We start from the raw sequence: 23947 nt of genomic DNA on the forward strand, positions 1-23947 counted from the left end.
CCCCAAAATCCAATCACCGCCTTCAGGCTTTGTAAGGGCATAAATTGTTGATGTCACTCCTCACTACCTATCACAGTTTCGGGGGCCATAAAAAGACAGCACAAACCCCCCCCCCAAATTACCCCTTTTTGGAAAGTAGACACCCTAAGCTAATTGCCGAGTAGGCATGTGACGGTATCAGATTTCCATGCTGCGATTAATTAAGGTTTTGCCATGGTATACGGTATTAAAAAAATGCAGTGGCCTTAAAATCCATCCTGCTTTTGCACCATGCGACTTACCTGCAGTTCCTGCACTGCCAAGCTTTCTGCGTTTTTATATATGTGGGCCCAAAGTAGTTAAACCTGCAGGAGGACCGGTGTTTTTATTTATAAATTACTTTACTATTGCTTTAGGCCTGGTTCACATGTATGCGGGTCCTCCTGCAGGTTTAACCACTTCTGGACCGCAAGGATTTGCCCCCTTAATGACCAGGCCGTTGGATCAGAGCTGAGCGCCAGGACCAATCACCAGGTAGGCCAGACACTACATGATGGCTTATTTTAGGCCTGGTTCAAAGAGTCTGTACTGACTGACTATATAATAATGTAATGTGGGCTGCTATGCCTGTGCATATAATATATATATATATATATATATATATATATATATATATATATATACACAGTATACGTAATAGTAGTGGATAGGTACTTGCAGAGCCAGAGATTTGCTTGTAGAAGGCACTGTGTCTGTGGCTGAGCCCGGGAGGAAGCATGCGGCTGCAGTATAAAGCAAAGCCGATGCTTCCTGTGTATGGCTCCTCCTGTCACAGGCAGAGTGGATCTAATATCACTCCGCCTGTGAGCCGGGCCTATACAGGAAGTAGCAGCTCCATTCTAGTAAAGGAGAGCTGAGGCGGGAGTCCGGACACAGCGGGGAGACTCGGGGCAGCCTGGCAGTGCATGGCACGAACAATTCGGTATTTTAACAATGCTCACGGAAACAATACCGTGAGTATGCATTACCGTGATATTGGGTCCATGGAATATTTTATATTTTGCCACAAGTTTTGGGAAAATGACATTTGTTTTTTTACACAAAGTTGTCACCTAAATTATATATAAATACATTCTGCTGCTTCTCCTGAGTATGGAGATACCCCCTATGTGAGACTTTTTGGCAGTTTAGCCACGTACAGCATCCCCCCCCCCCCCCCCCTAATGACCCATTTTTGGAAAGTAGACACCCAAACCTATTTGCTGAGAGGCATGTTGAGTATTTTGCAGATCTCACTTTTTTGTCACAAAGTTTTCAAAATTGAAAAAAAATAAATAAATACATTTTCCTTTTCTTTCTTTTTTTTCCAAACTGCAAAATACTCACCATGCCTCTTAGCAAATACCTTAGGGGGTCTACTTTCCGAAAAGGGGTAATTTGGGAGGGTTTTGTGCTATCTTGGCATTTCATGGCCTCCGAAACTGTGAAAGGTAGTGAGGAGTGAAATCAACAATTTACGCCCTTAGAAAGCCAGAAGGTGCAGATTGGTTTTCAGGGTCCTGTACGCGGCTAGACTGCCAAAAAGTCTCACACATCTGGTATCGTCAATGTAAAGAACGCTGGCAACCTGAATACCCGTTCTTTCAGACACTCCCAAACCAGCTAGGGACTTTGTGACTATAGCACTTTTTGCCGGGACCGCTGAGTCGACCGTTTCCAAAATCCTAGCGAGCAAAGAAGAGGAATAGAGCAACATAGCAATCGCATACCCAAACATCAGTCAAAACAAGATGAAGGGTACAACAGGAACTTTTATTGAACAGACTCACACAATATATATATACCACACCAGGTCAGGTGAGCCTGAATACATTATCATATGCAAATGAAATTGTATACAGAAACATAATTAACCTGAGCTACTCACCTAGCCATCTGGACAGAAACAAAAGGTGAATGGGAATCCAGACCTAGACACTGTTTTATTTAACATGCTTTTTAACTCAGCACTGCAACAAGGCTAAAACTAAGTACAATACACATTATCCTAAGTATAAACACAGAACACCTTATTAAACAGACAATAGCAGAAGACCCCAGTAGCAGACTGTCCATCTCCTACATTGAAAAAATGTCAGTGTTTATATCTGCCAGAACTGGAAGTGACGTTGCTTGCGGCCTCCAAAGGTCATAGAGATGGCTGGGGACCATCTGGTCCACGGTCAGCTCTATGGTAAACAACTGCCCCGGGCCGTATCATTCTCTGGCTCACACAGGGGAGGTGGGAGAAGAATCCCCTCCCACTGCCTGAAAAGGCAATTAAGTGGCTGAACAGCCGTTTTGATTGTTTTTACTTTGCAGGGAATCAGCAGAAAAAAACGATATCTGAATGATGCCTAAGGACGTCATACGACGACTACCCAAGGTTAAGTGGTTACACTTCTGCAGTGCGGGCTTAGTCCCACTGCAAGGGAGTATTTTAAAGTTTCCTGGAGTTCAGCTTTAACCACTTCAATACAGGGCACTTTTACCCTCTTCCTGCCCAGGCCAAATTTCAGCTTTCAGCTCTCTCACACTTTGAATGAAAATTGCGCGGTCATGCATGACTGTACCCAAACGACATTTTTTTAAATTTTGTTCACACAAAGAGAGCTTACTTTTGGTGGTATTTAATCACCACTAGATTTTTTTATGTTTGCTAAATAAATGAAAAATTTTGAGAGAAATAAGTATTTTTCTTTGACTCTGTTATAAAATTTTGCAAATTTACATTGCTTTGGTGAAAATAATCCAAATCAGTGTACATTATTTAGTCTGTAGGAAAGTTATACAGTCCACAAACTGTGATATATATCTGAAAATTGATCAATCCTTTTTGGAATGTACACAGTTTAACCGCTTCCATACAGAGCAGTTAGACACCCTTCCTGCCCAGACCAATTTTCAGCTTTCAGCACTCTCACACTTTGAATGACAATTGCTCAGTCATGCTACACTATAACCAAACAAAATTTTTATCATTTTTTTCACACAAATAGAGCTTTCTTTTGGTGGTATTTGATCACAACTGGGGTTTTTTTTTTTTCGTGATATATGCAAAAAAAGAGCAAAAATTTTGCAAAAAAAACACTTTTTTTTAGTTTCAATTATGAAATTTTGCAAAAAATAAATTTTTCTTCATACATTTGGGCCAAAATGTATACTGCTACATGTCTCTGGTAAAATTAACCCAAATTAGTGTATATTATTTAGTCTGTGTGAAAGTTATTGAGTCTAGAAGCTATGGTACCAATTACTGAAAATTGATCACACCAGATGTACTGACTGCCTATCTCCTTTCTTGAGGCCCTGAAATGTCAGGACAGTACAAATACCGACCAAATGACCCCTTTTTGTAAAGTAGACAGTCCAAGGTATTTAGTAAGAGGCATGGTGAGTTTTTTGAAGTTGTAATTTTTTCCCACAATTCTTGGGAAAATGAAGAAAAAATTTTTTTTTTCTTTTTTTTCCCACAAAGTTGTCAATTTATAAGCTATTTCTAACACATAGCATGTACACAGCAAAAATTACACCCAAAAATACATTCTGCTACTCCTTCCGAGTATGGCGATACCACATGTGTGAGACTTTTACACAGCCTGGCCACAAAAAGAGACTCCACGTCCAAGAAGCACATTCAGGCGTTCTAGGAGCATAAATACACATAAAACTTTCTTACTACCTATCACACTTTTCAAGGCCCTAGAGCACCAATACAATGGAAAAGTCCACAAAATGACCCCATTTTGGAAAGCAAACACTTCAATGTATATTCTATGAGGCATTATGGGTCGTTTGAACATATCATTTTTTTCCACAGGTTTTTGGAAAATGTGGGAAAAAAATGAAAACTTTTTTTTTTTACACAAAGTTGTCAATTTATAGGATATTCCTAACACATAGCATGTACACAGCAAAAATGACACCCCAAAATACATTCTGCCACTCCTCCTGAGTATGGCAATACCACATGTGTGAGACTTTTTCACAGCCTAGCCATATAGAGGGGCCGAACATCCAAGGAGCATCATCATGCATCCTAGCCACTTGCCTAGGCCTATTTTTGACATTTGGTGTTTACAAGCTAAAATCAGTTGTTTTGCTAGAAAACTGCTTAGAACCCCCAAACATTATATATTTTTTTTTAGCAGAGACCCTAGAGAATAAAATGGAGATTATTGCACTATTTTTTATCACACCGTATTTGCGTAGCGGTCTTCCAAACGCAGTTTTTTTGGAAAAAATTCACTTTTTTTAATTAAAAAATAAGAAACCAGTAAAGTTAGCCCAATTTTTTTCCATAATGTGAAAGATAATGTTACGCCGAGTAAATAGATACCCAACATGTCATGTTTCAAAATTGCGCACGCTCACGGAATGGTGACAAACTTTGGTACTTAAAAATCCCCATAGGCGACAATTTAAAAATTTCTACAGGTTGCCATCTTTGAGTTACAGAGGAGGTCTAGGGCTCAAATTATTCCCCTTGCTCCAACGATCGCGGCGATACCTCACATGTGTGGTTTGAACACCGTTTACATATGTGGGCGGGGTTTCTGTATGCATTCGCTTCTGCGCGCGAGCTAACGGGGACAGGGCGCTTTAATTTTTTTTTTTTTTACTATTTATTTTATTTATTATTTTTTATTTTTACACCGTTTAAAAAAAAAAAAAAAAATTGATCATTTTTATTTCTATTAAAAGAAATGTAAATATTCCTCGTAATAGAAATAGGCACGACAGGACCTCTTTTTTGTGAGATCTGGGGTCAAAAAGTCCTCAGATCTCACAAGTACACTAAAAGATAGAAAAAAAAAAATAATTATAATATAAAATGAAAAAAAAAAAAAAAAGGACCTTTAAACTGGTTGCTAGGCAACAACATTTTCCGTAGCTCCGGTCCTCCAAGACCATAGAGTCAAGTGAGGGCAAGCTTGCCCTCACTCGACATCCTGTCTGTGAGGATTCGGGACCGGATCGTTTTCCCCGCTGCCGGCGGGTCCGGTAAGCGGGGAAAAGGACCGGAACGCGTCGGGAGGGGGGGGGGGCGCCTCTTCCGCCATCCCGGAAGGGTGATCCCACGGCGAATCCGCCGCTGGGACCACCCTTATCGGAAAGCCAACCGTCCACCGTTTAAAAAAATACCAGGGTTATGGCAGCTATCTGCTGCCATAACACCGGTATTTAGGTTTAAACGGACGACGTATATAAACCTTTTTGGACTTGGACATGGTGGCTGTATGAAGGGTGACAGGTACTCGGGTACTTTGTTGGGCAGGTGACAGGTACTCTGGTACTGATGAGCAGGTGGCAGGTACTCGGGTACTCCGATAGGCAGGTGACAGGTACTCGGGTACTCTGATGGGCAGGTGACAGGCAGGTGATAGGTACTGATGAGTAGTACTCACTGACTGATAGGTGATAGGTGATACTGTACTGATGGGTACTGATGATCAGTACTGATACGTGATAGGTACTGATGAGTACTGATGAGTAGTGATGGGTACTGATGAGCAGGCGGCAAGTACTTGGGTACTTCAGGCGTCAGGTACTCTGATGAGCAGGTGGAAGGTACTCGGGTACTCTGATGGGTAGGTGACAGGTACTCAGGTACTCTGATGACGGGTACTCCGTTGACAGGTACTCAAAGTACCCGAGTACCTGTCATCAGAGTACCCGAGTACCCGTCATCAGAGTACCCGAGTACCTGTCATCAGAGTACCCGAGTACCTGTCATCAGAGTACCCGAGTACCTGTCATCAGAGTACCCGAGTACCTGTCAGAGTACCCGAGTACCCGTCATCAGAGTACCCGAGTACCTGTCATCAGAGTACCCGAGTACCTGTCAGAGTACCCGAGTACCCGTCATCAGAGTACCCGAGTACCCGTCATCAGAGTACTCGAGTACCTGTCATCAGAGTACCCGAGTACCTGTCATCAGAGTACCCGAGTACCCGTCATCAGAGTACCCGAGTACCTGTCATCAGAGTACCCGAGTACCCGTCATCAGAGTACCCGAGTACCCGTCATCAGAGTACCCGAGTACCCGTCAGAGTACCCGAGTACCTGTCATCAGAGTATCCGTCATCAGAGTACCCGAGTACCTGTCATCAGAGTACCCGAATACCTGTCACCAGCCCATCAGAGTACCCGAGTACCTGTCATCTGAGTACCTGATGACAGGTACTCGGGTACTTTGATGGGCTAGTGACAGGTGCTCTTTATTGGGGGGGGGGGGCAATCAGTGTGGTTGGGGTGCACTGTAATTGGTAACTAGCTGTTACCACAATCTCCTCCTCACACAGGATCAGTGTGTGAGGAGGAGAACACGGTGACAGCTAGTTACCGTGTTCTCTGTTGACATTTGTGACCGGCTGTGATTGGACACAGCCGGTCACGTGGTAAAGAGCCAATTTCATTGGCTCTTTACCTAGATCGGGGATCGACTCTGTCCGAGGGACGAGCCTCGTCCCCGATCGCTGCTCTGCGCGCCCCCGGGGGCGCGCATTGCAGAGAGAACGAGCGGCTCGTGCTGGAGCCGCTCATGTGATCGGCTGTGATTGACACAGCCGATCACGTGGTAAACAGCCAATTTCTATTGGCTGTTTACCTTGATCAGTGATGGGCTATGTCCGAGGGACGAGCCTCATCCCTGATCGCGCCGCTGCGTCATATGACGTCGGCCCGGATCTAGACAACCACCTTGCCGACGTCATTTTACATGACTCGGTAAGGAAGTGGTTAAGGTATTTAGTAAAAGGCATGGCGAGTTTTTTAAAGTTGTCTTTTTTGTCATAATTTTTTGAAAAATGAAGGTAAAATAAAAAGGTTTTCATATTTTTTACATACTGTCACCAGTGTAGTACAGTATCATCATATAACTTTTGTGGCAGCGATAGGGGACACTGACTGATGACAGTACAAAAAAAAAATAATTATATTTTTTATTATTTTTCAAACACAGTTTGACCAGAGCAATATCATGTTACCCCAGTAACATTGTACTGCTCTGGGAATCAGTATTTTTTTTTTTTACACATAGCAATGAATTTCATTCCTATATGCAAGCATCTTACTGAATGAAATCGATTCATTCAGTTTGTCTTGTGATTAGCTGTGGTTGGCCACAGCTGATCATATGGCACAGATGGGTCATGATTGGCTCAGTCTGTATCATGTAATCACTGTGACCAATCACAGCCAGCAACACAATTGTATACAATGGATGGCTTGAAAGGAAGCCATCTATTTTTTACAACTGTCATGTGACCTGCTGTGATTTGTTACAGCGGTCACATGGTACCGGCAGTAAGCCAGTACAGTGATCAGTCATTTGCTGTGTCCGGCGGATGCACCCGTTGACAGATCGTGCTGCGGGCGTGATCCGGGGGGAACGTTATAAGACGTCTGCTCAGATCAAAAAGAGGCCCGTCCGGCCTTCAATTTTAATATAGGCCGGGCAGGAACGGGTTTAAAAAATGGTGGACAAAAATGAGAGTGAAATATCTCTCTTTCAGGTATATGTTCATTGTTCCATCTAGTGTATATAATAGCTGAATTACCAATAGTTTTCTGGAAGCGGTATACACAGTTGTCCTCTTCAAAATAAACATAATCTCCGTGAGTAATCTGTGAATGAAAAATGCTGACATTTGAACAACATACATGATGACAACAAATCTAATGACACGCTTGTATTTAAAAGGTAAAGACGAACAGAACTGTGAAGGTTTTGCCCCAAAAAGCAGGCAGAGTGTAAAGAACTAAGCAACAGTATTGCCTGTAGTCTCCCTACTAATCTGATATTTTCCCCAGTACGGATTTATCATGCTTTGCTGTGCACTGTGTGGGGGCATCCATCTTGGCAGAGTCAGGGCTTTTCTTTCTTGTGTCAGCCTCCAGCAACAAAAACAAGGGTGCTTATCAGCACCCTTAGGCCTCTTTTACACGGGCGCACCGCCTGACGGAGTCCGTTCTGCTCAGTGGGGGAATCGATCCACTGATCCCCGCTGAGCAGGCGGATGACAGCTCCCTCTCCGCTCTGTGTGCAGAGATGGAGATGTCAGATCCCCGCTGTCCTCTATGGGGAGATCAGATGAGAACGGACCACCTGTCTGTTCTCATCCGATCCGATTGTCCAGACGGATGGAAAATAGGGTTTCCATCCGTCCGGATTTCATGGACAGGATCGGATCGGATAGCAGTGGGTGACAGCAGACATGTCTCCGCTGACATCTGCTGCCCCATAGGGATGCATGGAGGATCTGATCAGGTCCGCCTGAAAAATTGACAGGGGGATCGGATCGCCCATGTGAAAGGGGCCTTACAGTCCATTGAAAAGTACATAGTTACATAGTTAGTGAGGTTGAAAAATACACCAGTCCATCCAGTTCAACCTATGATGTGTGTGTGTGTGTTGTCAATAGTACATTGTATACCCCTGTATGTTGTGGTTGGTAAGTTGCCCATCTAATAGTTATTTGAAACTATCGATGCTCCCTGCTGATACCACTGCTTGTGGAAGAGAATTCCACATCCTTACCTCTCTCACAGTAAAGAACCCTTAATGTAGTTTAAGGTTAAACTGCATCTCTTCTAATTGTAATGAATGGCCGCGTGTCCTTTTTTATTCCCTTTCACTGAATAGTTTGTTCCTATGCCAGGGTCAAGAGTACGGTATTTGTACATTGATATCATATCCCCTCTCAAACGTCTCCTCTCCAGGACAAGCTGTCTGCCACAGTGGAGGAGGGGATTTGTAGTTTCTTCATTCACAGATTCCTGTGAAAGAATTTTGAAAAGTGAAAGTGGCTATGGGAAGAGGGAGGGATATGAGAAGAGGGAGGGATATGGGGGGGGAGTGGAGTACTGCAGTTAATGGAATGGGTTACACCCTACACACGTATGTAACACATGTAACATGTTCGAAAGGTGAACTTATCCTTCAAAGCAAGCTCATACTATGGGGACATTTAACTATTTACATATTTTGAACCAGCGGTAAATGGACTTAACCACTTAAGCCCCGGAAGATTTTACCCCCTTCCTGACCAGGGGGTATTTTGCGATTCGGCACTGCGTGACTTTAACGGACAATTGCGCGGTCGTGCGACGCTGTATCTAAACAAATTTGGCGTCCTTTTTTTCCCACAAACAGAGCTTTCTTTTGGTGGTATTTGATCACCTGTGCGATTTTTTGATCACGCGCTATAAACAAAAAAAGAGCGTAAATTTTGCAAAAATAACAATATTTTTCACATTTTTTTTATATGAAATTCCCCCCCAAAAAAATGTAAAAATCAAAATTTTTTAACATTTTCGGCCAATTTGTTTTATGCTACCTATGTTTGGTAAAAAAAATCGCAAAAAGCGTATTTTGATTGGTTTGCGCAAAAGTTATCGCGTTTACTAACAAAGGGAAAGATTTTTGTCATTTTTGTTGTTTTTTTTTAACGCGTAATGGCGGCGATCTGCGATTTTTTTGCGGTACTGCGACATTGCGGCGGACAGATATGACCCTTGACTGACATTTTTGACACTTTTGGGGTTACCAGTGACATTTCTACAGTAATCAGTGCTATACATATGCACTGTTACTGTAAAAATACACTGGTAGTGAAGGGGTTAACTTTATTTGAAAGGGAGGGGCTGTGTGTGTCCCTAGGGGCGTGCTTTCTACTGTGATTGGCTGTGGCTTCAGATGTATGGAGAGTGATCAACGGTTCTACATAGTAGAACCGTATGATCATCCTGCATACACAGGGGAGAATGACAGGCAGCTTGTTTACACAAGCCGCCTGACTTTCTCCCTCTCCCCCGCCGATCGCAGAGTGGCCGGCGGACATCGGGTCCGCCGGTCACACGCGCGGGGGGGGTCCATGAGCACGCAGGAGCGGGAGCGCGCCTCCGGGGGCGCGCGCTCGCTCCCTAGACCCTCACAAGCAAGCGACGTAGCCCTACGTCAGTTTGCCTGTGAGGGGCTGACTGCCGACGTAGATCGGCGTTAGGCAGTCGGCAAGTGGTTAAAAACAAGACCTCAATGACCTCTGTAACTTAAAGCAAAGCTCCACCCAAAAGAGGAAGTTCCACTTGTTTGCAACCTCCACCCCTCTACTATCACATCTGGCTCTTTTTGGGGGGGGGGGGGGGGGGAGAGGCTCACATCACAGGTCCCAGAAGACTACAGGACCATTCATAAGGCACAGCGCGGCTTCGCCACTCCCAGTAGGAAACTGGCTGTGATGGCTTCATTTCCTGTTACCCTTAATTGCTATACCGATGCCTGCACCCGAGGCTGACTGAACAATCGGTTCGGGTGAGGACCTCGCTGGATCCCTGGACAGGTAAGTGACCTCATATTAAAAATCTGCAGCTACAGTATTTGTAGCTGCTGGCTTTAAACATTTTGGGGGGAGTCGGGAGCTCCTTTTTAAGACACTGGGGAGCAATCCATCCTCAACATTCACAAGAGAAGCACAGAAATCGCGTGTCCGTCTCTCTCGGCAGCTCAGCTCACAAGACTCATCCTGTCAGAGCTCCTGCTACCTTTTTACTTTAGAGAATATAAGACTGGAAACCTACTGAGAGAGTGAGCAGGGAGCGCTAAGCTGCTCCGAGAATGATTAAAACTGACTTTAAGGGTAACTCCACTTTTGTGGGGAAAAAAAATAGCAAATAAAGAATAAAAATAATATAGCGTATGCATTCGTGACACAAGTCATATTGCAATTGTAATTGAATGTTACTAAAAATTACCTTTCCTTTTCAAGCTGCTGTCATTTTCTCTAAAATGCAATATGGCAACCTGGAGGTGTTCTGTAGACAGAATATGCCCCCCCCCGCCCCAAACATTATTTCCTGCTTGTGTGATTGACTCACTGGATTTTCCCAGAAGTCTGCACTAAGATTACAAGTAAGATTTCCAGCATCCCCTGCAGCAAAAATGCCCTTTTTGTTGAGATACTGACAATTGGAAATCACATCTAAAGTGATGCAGACCCAGCAGCTTTCCTCATTATATCCCTGCAGATGCAGCAGCTGATTAATAACTATGAAACCACTCCCATTAAATTCACTTTCCCACATGGACACAGACAAACACACAGGGATCTCTTCAGAATAACAAAAGTTAGGAATCTGCAACAAAGTTAAAATCCCCGCAATGTACAGAGATCACCAAGAGGGGAATGTTTTTCTATCAACAAAAGTGGAGTTACTCTTCAAGTACTTCTGCTTTGAATTTTGGGGATGAATTGCTTCACAGTGCCTGAAGCTACAGAGATCACCAAAGGCTTGTTTGAAACCCCCAAGTAAACACAATCTACAAGCAAAAGCTCATTGATGGTGTCACTCTTAGAAAAGTGCCTACCACCAGAGGTGGGGGACTTGAGTCACATGACTTGACTTAAGTCAGACTAAAGTCACCAGTTTGAGGACTTGAGACTTGCTTGACTAAAATTAATAAAAGACTCGACTTGACTTTGACTTGGTATTCATGACTTGAGACTTGACTTTGACTTGAGACATATGACTCGAAATGACTTTACTTTTTTAAGTTATTAAATATTTGAATTTTCTCAAGATGTGTTAAAGCAAAATGAATGTGCCTGCTATGTTTCTGACACCACAGTCACTTAAAACACCTCAGTGTGTTCTGATTTTTAGGACACTGGCTGTTTAACAATGGAAATACTTAAAGTGGAGTATAAGAAATGGATAGTCCAGATTTTTTTTTTGTTTACTTACCTTGTTATTGAAGAAAATATACTTACCTTTCTTCCACTTCCTTCCTCTGCGGCCGCTGCCCGCGCCGTCTCTTCCTGCTTGCATTGACTCCTGGGAGCTGAACGTCATCGCTCCCAGGAATCAATGCACCTGCACCGGCCCTGCTCCTCAGTTCCGGTGCAGGCGCGTCATTCCCTGTTAAACAGCTTCTGGGCATGCCCAGAAGCTGTGCAGGGATGACGCGTGCCTGCCCCAGGAGTGACGGCGGGGCCGGTGCAGGGCATTCTGAGACTGAAGAGGACATGGAAGAGGACGCTCTGGTTTCAGCTGCTCACACCTGAGATGGCAGCGCTGGACAAAACATTTTCAAGGTAAGTATTTCTTCTAAAAGGTAAGTGAAACCTGGGACAGTTCAGAGGCTATCCATTCAGAAATGCACTAGCCCTGATTGTCCCAGGGGTATTTTTTATCTAAAAACCTTTTCTGAGGCCGGAACTCTGCTTTAACATGTTTTTAGTGACTGTGGTGTTGAAACATGACCGGGTGAAGGATTTTGAGCTGTTTGGGCATTCAAAGTGTTTAATATGCCAAGAAAAAAGCTCTAAGCAGTTTTGTTAATGTTGAAAATAAAACAAAACCTTTCTTGACCACTGACTTTTATCTGATTTAAAGGTGAAAATTGGGGTAGATCAGTATTTTGACTTGATTTGTGACTTGCTTGACTTCTAGCAGGGACTCGACTTGACTTGCTTGCTTTTTGCCACAGTAACTTGGGACTTGCTTGTGACTTGCACATGTGTGACTTACTCCCATGTCTGCCTACCACAACAACAAAAAATCTTTCAGGAACATAAAAACTTTTGTGATTTTGAGTTTTACTCACCATCTCCTGTTCTGATCTCCCAGTACTAGTGAGATGAATCTTGTCAAGTCTTTTCTTGAAAACCGCTGCCAAATCTTTGTATCTCACAGATGACATCTGCCATTGTTTTCTCTCTGAGTCTAAAAGAGCCTACACAGCCAAAAGACACAATATAGCAATTACTTAATCTTAGAGGAAGCCCTATACATTGACGCATGATCAGTTAGAGGCCACTGGTAAGGTGCAGGAGGTGGTAGCCAGAGATATCAAACACAGGAGTTAGGCTTGGTCTGCCCATGGAAACCCTCTGGTTTTCTGGTCTCCAAGAAGACACCAGAAAAAATGGATTTTTGTAAGAACTTACCGTAAAATCCTTTTCTCTTAAGCTCATTGACAGACGTAGTCTTCTTGATTCTCAAGAGCTGGGTTATGTTGTCTCCGCAGGAGTAGGACTAGGCAGAATGACAAAAACGTTCTGGCTCCACCCTAGGGGGCAGTCCCTGAGGGTATATCCTCCCTCTCTCTGCTACAGGGAATCAGTTCTGTTTAAAGCAGTACAGAGAAATTAACCCAACCCAACTCAATGATAGAGGGGCGGGTACTACGTCTGTCAATGAGCTTAAGAGAAAAGGATTTTACGGTAAGTTCTTACAAAAATCCATTTTTCTCTATCGCTCATTGACAGACGTAGTCTTCTTGATTCTCAAGAGCTGGGACATCCAGAAGCAGTGCCACAAATGAGGGGTGGGATTGACAAAATCAAATCCAATCTAGTAGGCCCAACCGGTGCCAAACTAGAAGTTTTAAAGACTCATTATAAACAAAGAATGAGACTAAAGAAAAAATTTTCCAACGGAAAAAAACCCTCGAGGTAGACCACTGGTCTCCTCAAATTGCGGCCTGCAAAACCTTGCGGCCAAATGAGGCATCAGACGATGCCATTACATCAATTTTATAATGTTTGGAGAAGGTATGCACCGACGACCAGGTAGCCGCCTTGCACACCTGGACCACTGACGCCTGATGGCGAAAGGCCCATGACGCACTAAGTGCCCGAGTGGAGTGCGCCTTAACAGGGAACGGGGGCTCCCGACCCTTAATAGAATAAGCCTGCACTATCGTCTGTCTGATCCATCTGGAAATGGTCGCGGCAGATGCAGGCAACCCCTTTTTGGGTCCATCTGGGATCACAAAAAGTGAATCCGTCTTGCGAAACGAGTCTGTCGTTTTCAAGTATACCCTGATCGCCCGGACCACATCCAAGGAGTGCAAAGCAAATTCCCGAGGATGACTGGGCTTAGGACACAGGGAAGGTAATACAATTTCTTCATTCAGATGAAATTCTGAAACTACTTTTGGTAGGAAGGATGGGTTCGGACGAAGAACCACCTTATCTCTATGAACCACCAGATATGGTGAACGACAAGATAATGCGGCCAGTTCTGACACCCTGCGTGCAGAAGTAATAGCCACCAAGAAGGCCACCTTCTGGGACAACGTGGGTAGAGGAATCTCCCTAATATCTTCAAAGGGAGGTTTCTGAAGAACCGACAACACTAAATTAAGATCCCAGGGGGGTAACGGCGCGCGCACTGGCGGAGCCAGATGTCGCACCCCCTGGATGAAATTCCGCACCAAGGAATGAGTAGCCAAAGGCTTCTGAAAGAAGATGGCTAATGCTGAGACCTGACCCTTGATAGTACTCAAGGCCAGTTTCTGCTCAACCCCTTGTTGCAGAAAAGCCAATATTCGACTAATCGAATAAGACCGAGGACGGAACCCCAAAGGTTCACACCATGCAATGTAGGACTTCCATGTGCGATGATAAATCTTTCTGGAAGTCGCTTTCCTTGCTTCAACTAGAGTAGGAATAACTGAAGCTGACAAACCTTTGTCTTTCAGCACCTGGGTCTCAATAGCCAGGCCGTTAAAGCCAGCGATCGTAAAGCAGGATGGAAGATCGGTCCCTGAGACAGTAGATCCTCTCTGAGAGGAAGTCTCCACGGGACGTCCGCCACCAGTCTGACCATGTCGGCGTACCAAGCTCGACGAGGCCAGTCCGGAGCTACCAGGATTACTGGGATTCCTTCCTCCTCTACCCTGCGAAGAAGTCTTGGCAGTAACGCGAGAGGAGGGAAGGCATATATTAGCTGGTATTGCCCCCACGGGGCGATCAGTGCGTCTGCGGTTTCTGCTAGAGGATCGCGGGAGCGAGCCACGAATCTCTGAACTTTCCTGTTGAATCGTGATGCCAACAGATCCACATCCGGGGTGCCCCACCGTAGGCACAACTGGTGGAAAACGTCTGGATGGAGGGACCATTCCCCCTGATCCAGGGTCTGACGGCTGAGATAATCTGCCTGCCAATTCTCCACCCCCGGAATGAACACCGCAGAGATAGCTGGAACAAATCGTTCCGCCCAGCGAAGAATGCAAGCCACTTCTTTGGCCGCTCGGACACTCTTGGTGCCCCCCTGATGATTGACATAAGCCACGGCCGTGGCATTGTCCGACTGGATCCGAACCGGGCTGCCCTGGAGCTGCTCGGTCCAGTGAATCAGACAAAGTCTGATCGCTCTCAGTTCCAATACATTTATCGGTAATCTGGATTCTTCCGGGGACCAAAGTCCCTGGGCAGATAATTGACCGAGAATTCCTCCCCATCCGGATAGACTGGCATCCGTGGTCACTATCGTCCAATATATTGGCAGAAATGACTTTCCCTGGCTGAGCATTGGAGACCGAAGCCACCAAACCAGAGACTCTCTGGTCTGTTTGCTCAATCGTATCTGATTGTCCAGGGATTCCGGATTCCGATTCCATCTGAGGAGAATCTCTTGCTGAAGAATTCGGGTATGGGACTGGGCAAATGGGACTGCTTCGAATGAAGCCACCATCAACCCCAGAACCCTCATGCAAGTCCGAAGGGAAGACCAGCTGTTGGACAGTAACAACTGGACTGCTGATTGAATCTTTCGAAGTTTCCCTACCGGAAGAAACACTCTTGTCCTGACTGTGTCTAGAATTAGACCCAGATATTCGAGCCTCTGGGTGGGAACCAGAAAGGACTTTTGCTGGTTCACCAGCCACCCGAATTCCTGTAAAGAAATCATAGTAATTTCTATGTTTTGTAGCAAGGTCTGAGGAGACTCTGCATGAAGCAGAAGATCGTCTAGGTAACCTAGAATCGATATACCTCTTTGGCGCAGAAGTGCCAACATTGGGGCCAACACTTTTGTGAAGACCCGCGGAGCCGTGGCGAGACCGAAAGGTAACGCCACAAACTGATAGTGGTTCTCCTCTACGGAAAAGCGTAGAAAACGCTGATGTCCTGCGAAAATGGGAATGTGAAGATAGGCGTCCTTGATGTCTATGGACGCTAGGACATCCCCTGGATGCAGGAAGGCTGCTACCGTGCGAATGGACTCCATTCTGAATCTTCTTATGTTGACGAAAGAATTGAGTGCTCTTAAGTCCAGAATTGGACGCACTTTGCCCTCTTTCCTGGGTATTGTAAACAGGTTTGAATAAAACCCCTGAAACCGTTCTGTCCAAGGAACGTGGACTACCACTCCTTGTTGTAGTAGATCTGTGACTGCTCTCCGCAGATCTTCTAGACGATCCGGAGATAGTCGGATATTGGAAGGGAAGAATCGCGCCGGTGGGAGAGATCGAAACTCGATCTTGTACCCTGACTTTATGACTTCGCAAACCCATTTGTCCGGGATTCTGGAAAGCCATGGATCCGGGAACCGGCGAAGACGTCCCCCCACCCCAGTTATGGGTGGGGGCGCACCTTCAGGCTTTGGATGGTTTATCTTCAGGTCTGGAGGGGGCGGGCTTTTGTTTGCCCGACCAACGACCCCTGATGCCTCCTACAGGAGGCTTGGAGGACTTAGTTTTTTCACCCGCTGGACGAAAAAACCTCTTGTGAGCAGAAAAAGAAGGCCCTCGTCTTTGACGAGTTCCTCTACCTTTAAAATTTTGCGGTAAAAAGGTGCTTTTTCCACCGGTGAGATCCTTAATGATCTCATCTAAGTTGGCTCCAAATAGACGTTCTCCTGAAAAGGGGATATTAGCCAATGCTTTCTTGGAACCTTGGTCGGCTATCCAACCTTTTAGCCACCGTGTGCGCCTGAGAACCACTGCTGAGACTGATGCTCGCGCCATTAATGGAGTGGCGTCTAACGCCGCATCACATACAAACTGTAACCCCTGTATCATTTGTTCCAACAAATCTGATACCGCCTGAGGGACTTCTTCTAAGTCCCGGCGTAACCACTTGGTCCATTCAGTTACAGCCTGCGAAACCAGACCAATAGCAATTATTGGCCTGAAAGCTGATCCAATCAAGGAAAACATGGTGCGAGACATAGCTTCTATCTTGCGATCCACTGGATCTTTAAAAGACGGAGCGTCTTCCAAAGGAATAACCGTGGCTTTATTCAATCTAGCAATTGGTGAATCCACCACAGGTGGTTCTGTCCATTTCTTAATAAGGGTTTCCTCAAACGGATAACGCCTGTCAATGCGTTTGGAAATATTAAAAGTGCGTTTTGGCAGACGCCATTCTTCATCGATTGGATTGCCAAAACATTTGGGCAATGGAAAAACCTTTGCCACTTTGATGCGCTTTTTAGTCCCAAAAGGGATCTCAGTTTCAGCTATTTCTGATGGAATACCCTGTAACCTTAAAGTCTCTTGAACAGATACAATGAGTGCGTTTACCAACGCTTCCTCTCGGGCTATGGCTGATGCCGAAACATCCTCCTCACTGTCTGAAGAGACAGGACCCGAGACACCAATACCAGATGAAGTACCTGCAACTGCAGAAATAGGCTCAGAGTCTGAATCCGAGGTTTCAGATAATAAGGGGTTAGGCGGGGGTCGCTTTCTTGCGCCCTGTCCCTGACAAGCCACTTCCACCCGGGACACAAAAGTTTCCATAATGGCTGACAAAGATTCAATTGTCAATGGGGTGCTGGAGGATCCCGCAGACCCCTCGAGGGGATCCGGAGGAGATACATGAGTGGCAGGGTCCATGTTAATACAGGACACTTTTGCCAGCAATAAACAAAAAAACTCTTTTTTTTTTTTTTTTTTTGTGTGTCTCCCCCTAGCGCAATAGCGCCCCTCAGAGTACCTGCTTCTCGACCCAGAGAGAGAGAGAGAGAGGGACCCCCAAGGCTCACCAACCGATGCAGTGTAGTTTCCAACAAACTGCAGCCAGCGTCTGTCTTACACAGACTGGAAGGAGCTGTTTGCTTTTTCCCGGGCAGAAGGCGTGGCTCCACCCCCTGTGTACGCCTTCCGGCGTTCCCAGCCCTCCACGAGGAAGCTGGGCTCACAAAACATGGCCGCCCCCATAGAAGAGACATAAGACTCCAAAAACATGGCGGCCGGCGTGACCTGAGGACATACATGCATACGGTCTACGGCAAAATGGCGGCGGACCGCCGATATCGTCTTCCCAGCACATCCACCTGCACTCTGCTGAGAGGTGACATATGGATCTACAGAGATACACTGCACATAAGGTAGGATTATACCTCCTATGTTTGCTGTAATGTTACAGTCTGCTGGGTAGAGTGTTAGCTCTTGAACCAAGTCCACTTCCCACAACACATGCTGTATTACAAGGGGGACTTGTAAGTGTCAGATATATACTGACCATATATGGAGGGGCCCATAATATATACTGCCTCATAAATGAGGAAAAAAAGGGAACGTTTTACTCACCATACCGAACCGACAGGCACCCTCTCTTCATAATACCCTCTCCACCGAGGTGGGGGTTTGTGGACGCCTCGACTCTCTGGTCCTGGCGTCCAAGCGAGCTTTTAACTCGCAAAGTCAGTCCCTTTACTGGGACTCCGTCGCGGCCGACTCAGCGCACTGGTCTGCACGCGCTTTTAGGCAGAGACCGGGGTGACCACTGGATTCACATCCAGCCCGTCGCCCGGCCCCGCATACTTACTTGAATATGTCGCGGCCGACCAAGCGCAATGCCTGGTCTGCACGCGCTCGTAGGCCGGCTGGGGTGACCACAAGTGTCGCCCAGTCCGGCATCTTTGCTTGAAGATCTCACAGGAAAAAAACACTGGAGAAAACTACCTAAAAAATGTCTTTTTTCTTAAAGAAAAAAAGTCTTGCCAGGACCAAAAGATCCCAGCAAGGAACTTAGGTCCTTACTCCTGACTAGACAGAAAAAAACTGATTCCCTGTAGCAGAGAGAGGGAGGATATACCCTCAGGGACTGCCCCCTAGGGTGGAGCCAGAACGTTTTTGTCATTCTGCCTAGTCCTACTCCTGCGGAGACAACATAACCCAGCTCTTGAGAATCAAGAAGACTACGTCTGTCAATGAGCGATAGAGAAAAGTGTGCCTGCTATTTAACTCCTTGCTGACTGCCTCATGTAGGAGTACAGGAGCAGAGCAGCTCTCCTGAGCTGCATCATGTATCTAGTACATGAGCCAGCTCTTTCAAGTAGGGGGGGGGGGGGCACTTCCCTTAGCACACAGTGAATTCATCAATCACTGTTACACACACATTTAACCCATTAATGGCCCCTTGATGTTAACCCCTTCCTAGCCAGTGTCAGTGTTTTTTTTTTAGCACTGATCACTATATTAGTGTCACTGGTTCCCACAAAGTGTCAGATTGCCCGCCATACTATCGCAGTCCAACCTTTAAGTCACTGATCACCGCCATTACTAGTATAAAAAAAAAAAAATTAAAAATCCCAGTATATATATATATCCCATAGTTTGTAGGTGCTCTAACTTTTGCGCAAACCAATCGATATAATCACTTTTGGGGATTTTTTTATCAAAAATATGTAGCAGAATACAATTTGGCCTAAATTTATGAAAAAGTTTGATTTTTAAATTTTTTTTACTGGATATGGTTTATAGCAGAAAATAAAAAACATTCAGAATTGTTGGCCTTTTTTTGCTTATATAATAAATACTAAAAAACCGAGTGGTGATCAAATACCACCAAAAAAAAAAAAAACTATTTGTGGGGAAAGAAATTATATAAACTTAGGTTGGGTTCAGTGTTGTATGACCACACTTAATGCTTTCCTTGCCCAGCCTGTCAGTTTAGGTGGATGGCCATGCCTTGGTTGTGCCATATTCTTTCCATTTTCAGATGATGGATTGAACAGTGCTCTGTGAGATGTTCAAAGCTTGGGATATTTTTTTATAACCTAACTCTGCTTTAAACTTCTCCACAACTTTATCCCTGACCTGTCTGGTGTGTTCATTGGCCTTTATGATGCTGTTTGTTCACTAAGGTTCTCTTAGGCCCCTTTTCACACAGGCGGACCGTTCAGATCCGCCTGTCCGTTTTTTTGGCGGATCTGAACGGTCCCCCCCCATGTATCCATATGGGGCATCGGATGTCAGCGGAGACATGTCCGCTGACATCCGATCCGTCAAATCTGGACGGATGGAAACCCTATTTTCCATCCGTCCAGTGGATCGGATCGGATGAGAACGGACCGACGGTCTGTTCCCATCCGATTCCCCCATAGGGATGTATGGGGAACTGACAGCTGTGTCTCCGCACACAGTGTGGAGACACAGTTGTCATCCACCTGCTCAGCGGGGGATCGGCGGCTCGATCCCCCGCTGAGATAAACGCAGTCCGTCCGACGGACGGACTGTGTGAAAGGGGCCTTAGGCTCCTTTCACACTATCCGTCCGTCGGACGGATTCCGTTTTTCTCAGCGGGGGAACGAGCCGCCGATCCCCCGCTGAGCAGGAGAATGACAGCTGTGTGCGGAGACACAGCTGTCAGTTCCCCATGCATCTCTATGGGGGAAATCGGATGGGAACGGACCGTCGGTCTGTTCTTATCCGATCCCATCCGATCCGCTGGACGGTTGGAAAATAGGGTTTCCATCCGTCCAGATTTGACGGATCGGATCGGGTGTCAGTGGACATGTCTCCGCTGACATCCGATGCCCCATAGGAATGCATGGGGGGACCGTTCAGATCCGCCAAAAAAACGGACAGGCGGATCTGAACGGTCCGCCTGTGTGAAAGGGGCCTTTGGCTTCACAGAGTAGCTGTATTTATACTGAGATAAACTTACACACAGGTGGACTATATTTACTAATTAGGTGACTTCTAAAGGCAATTAGTTCCACTAGATGGGGTATCAGAGTAAAGGGGGGCTGAATACAAATGCACGCCACACTTTTCAGATATTAATTGTAAAAGGTTTTAAAAACCATTTATCATTTTTCTTCCACTTCACAATTATGTGCCACTTTGTGTTGGTCTATCACATAAAATCCCAATAAAATACATTTACATTTTTGGTTGTAACATGACAAAATGTGGAACATTTCAAGGGGTATGAATACTTTTTCAACGCACTGTATCTCAGCGAGGCCCTCTGGTTTTGGTGCTTCCTTAGAGTATAATAATATATTATGCTACAAACCTGCCAGGTGGGTAGACTCCTGTATGGCTGGATTCCTAAATATCGCTTGTAGCGGTTTGCAAAGCATGCAAAGCAACCTGGTTTTTGAACAGTCGTTAGTTGCGACCAGTTTCTGAGATGCAACACGGCCGCTCTCATAAATAACCCAACTTTCATTTCATCGCATGTTCGTTGCCAAAATCCCAGTGACTTGATGGATCTCAGCCTGGCAAAGGAAAGAATAAAAAATATGGATGTTATCAATAACGGTACTGGAAAGTGTGTGGATTTAAAAAGAGGCTCTGCTAAGCACATATATAACACAACCCCAACATAAAAAAGAAAGAAAACATTGCCTTTCCCTGCACTCAAATGTCATACTGAGCCATAATAAAGGCAGGCAAATTTGACATGGCCAGACACAACACACATCCCACTTTTTGATTTTATTTCACATGCATTTCCACTGAACTCAATGGAAGCGCAGGAGGATGTGCATTTTAAGGCATTCATGAGCAAAGCAAACTGGATTGTTACACGTTTCCATTCATTTAAATGGAACACCAATCTGCCCAAAAACAGATAGGTGTAAATGCAGCCTTAAAACAGGATAGTTATAGACAACAAAAAAATCTAGCTGACTAATGTATATCTTATATCTAATTTTAATATTATAAACTTTTATTATATTTTTATAAATTCTAATATTAGAAACATGGTTGGGTCAGCTATAAGAAACTTTATAGAAAAAGGTTTTATTTAAGGGTCCACAGTACTTCTCACATTACTGGAATGCATGTTACATGCACAGGGCATATTTAGTGCCTAATGCACTACACAGGCGGTTTCTGGCAGCATAGTGCACCAGAATGCACATTAGCGTGTAGCCTTATGTTGCACAGCAAAGCATGTCCATCAGTAAGGTATGTTGGGTGCCATTTAGAATAAATAGCCAGTGTATGTTGCATGCGTTGCAGTAACGAGCAGTAGTGTTGACCCTTAAAGCGGAGTTCCGGCCTGAAAAAAAGAATTTTGATAAAAAATACCCCCGGGACAGTCAGGGCTAGTGCATTTCTGAATGGATAGCCTCTGAACTGTCCCGGGTCGCACTTACCTTTTAGAAGAAATACTTACCTTGAAAATTTCTTGTCCAGCGCTGCCATCTCAGGTGTGGGCAGCTGAAGCCAGGGCGTCCTCTTCGGCATCCTCTGCAGTCTCAGAATGCCCTGCACCGGCCCCGCTGGTCAGTTCCGGCGCAGGTGCGTCATCCCTGCACAGATTCTGGGCATGCCCAGAAGCTGTTTAGCAGGGAATGACGTGCCTGCGCCGGAACTGACAAGCGGGGCCGGTGCAGGTGCATTGATTCCTGGGAGCGATGACGCTCATCTCCCAGGAGTCAACGCAAGCAGGAAGAGACAGCAGGCCGTGGCTGCAGAGGGAGGAAGAGGAAGTAAGGTAAGTATATTTTCTTTAAAAACAAGGTAAGTGAATAAAAAAAAAAAATTATCCAATTGTTTTACAGGTAATTTAGAGCACCCAACAGTGAAAAAAATTTTTTAGGGTGGATCTCCACTTTAATTAACCTGTTCCTGCTGAACCCCCCCCCCCCCCTGGCCCTTTAAGAGTTTATAAATGTCAGGAGGTGGGCATACGAGTCATGTGACTGCTGTCACATGATCGGAAACCTCCCAACAGCAAGTATACATCAGGAGCTTTCCGGTCCCTGTGTTGGAAGTTCACAGGGCGCACACTCTCAGCACAGAAAAGTGTTTACATAAGGCTGCATATATGAGCCACGTCAGCAGGAAGAGGTTACTTTTTTCATTGCAGTTTCTTATGGCTGCACTTTATTTTTGTCATCTACCTATGTCGTTTGACATTCCACAACACTTTATAAACAGCTTAAAATCATTGTTATCTTTCCCTTTCCTCAAAAGTGCTCTGATTGTCTGATGACATCACACTCTTCAACTCACCCAACCAGAGGAAGCTTTGCATTCATTCACAGACTACAAAGCTGCCTATGAATGGCTGAGCGACGCTCAGACCGACTCTTATTTTGTCCCAGGTGTGAGATGGGAAGTCTTTGTCTCACAGCTGGAACCCAGCACTGAATGTAGCTGAAGGTTCTTTAAAAAAAAAAAAAAGGTGATACTATCACTTTAAGTAGTACTAGAGGCAAAACGTTTTTTCCTTCTTATTTTGGATAGAGTAAGGGAGGGGTATAACCCATGTCAGGATATTTTTTGCTACCTGTGTCCCATTGGGGAGATTTCCTTTCATTTCCTGTCCCATAGCCAAAACAGGAAGCGAGTGGAAATTCCCCCATAGTGAGGGAATCCCTGGTTGCCGGAAGAACTAGTGTCCCCAGTGGAACATTCCCTTTATACCTGTTCTGGTGTCACCCCAAAATTTGGGATTTTCTTTCACTTTCAGCGACAACAGTAAACGGGACAAATAGAAAGGGAGGTTATGAATAAAGTATCTTTCTGGACTGGGTTGTGCTATGGAACATTTTACTCTTTTAATAAAGTAGATTTTTTTTTCTACTATAAAGTTGTTGCCAAGGTTGGTTCATAAATGGAGAGGGGGAATCTCCCTAACGGGGACACAGACAGCAATAAAAAATTAAAAAGCGTTCTAATCCCTCTCCACTCTATACAAGACTTAAAAAAAAAAGTTCTGTTTTGTGTTCTGTCCACTGTACATATATAAATGTTCTCAGACGGGAAGAGTGATATCTCAGCCATTGCAGCAGCAATGATCAAGATGATTTTGTTGGGCCGGCGATTCCCTACAAAATAAAAGCCATCCGAGCAGCTAACGATCCGCTAGATTACTTTTACAGGCGGCGGAAGGGGATCCCACCCCCCCTCCCGCCGCTGCCTTTGCCCTTGCAATCGAAGAGC

At 45.1% G+C, this 23947-nt stretch overlaps 1 protein-coding gene across 1 annotated transcript in view; it reads right to left on the reverse strand.

Moving 5' to 3' along the window:
* Positions 1-23947, reverse strand: part of PREPL (prolyl endopeptidase like) — an 87686-nt gene that overhangs the window by 57880 nt on the left and 5859 nt on the right. Inside the window, exons 2-4 of the mRNA XM_082249843.1 lie at positions 21060-21258; positions 12626-12754; positions 7581-7647 (exon numbers count right to left, since the gene is read on the reverse strand). Of these exons, the coding sequence (XP_082105969.1) occupies positions 7581-7647; positions 12626-12754; positions 21060-21215 (352 nt within the window). The 5' untranslated portion in view covers positions 21216-21258. The remainder of the gene's footprint in view (positions 1-7580; positions 7648-12625; positions 12755-21059; positions 21259-23947) is intronic.

Source organism: Pelophylax lessonae, assembly GCF_965119305.1.
Source record: "Pelophylax lessonae genome assembly, chromosome: 3".
Classification (NCBI taxonomy): Eukaryota; Metazoa; Chordata; class Amphibia; order Anura; family Ranidae; genus Pelophylax; species Pelophylax lessonae.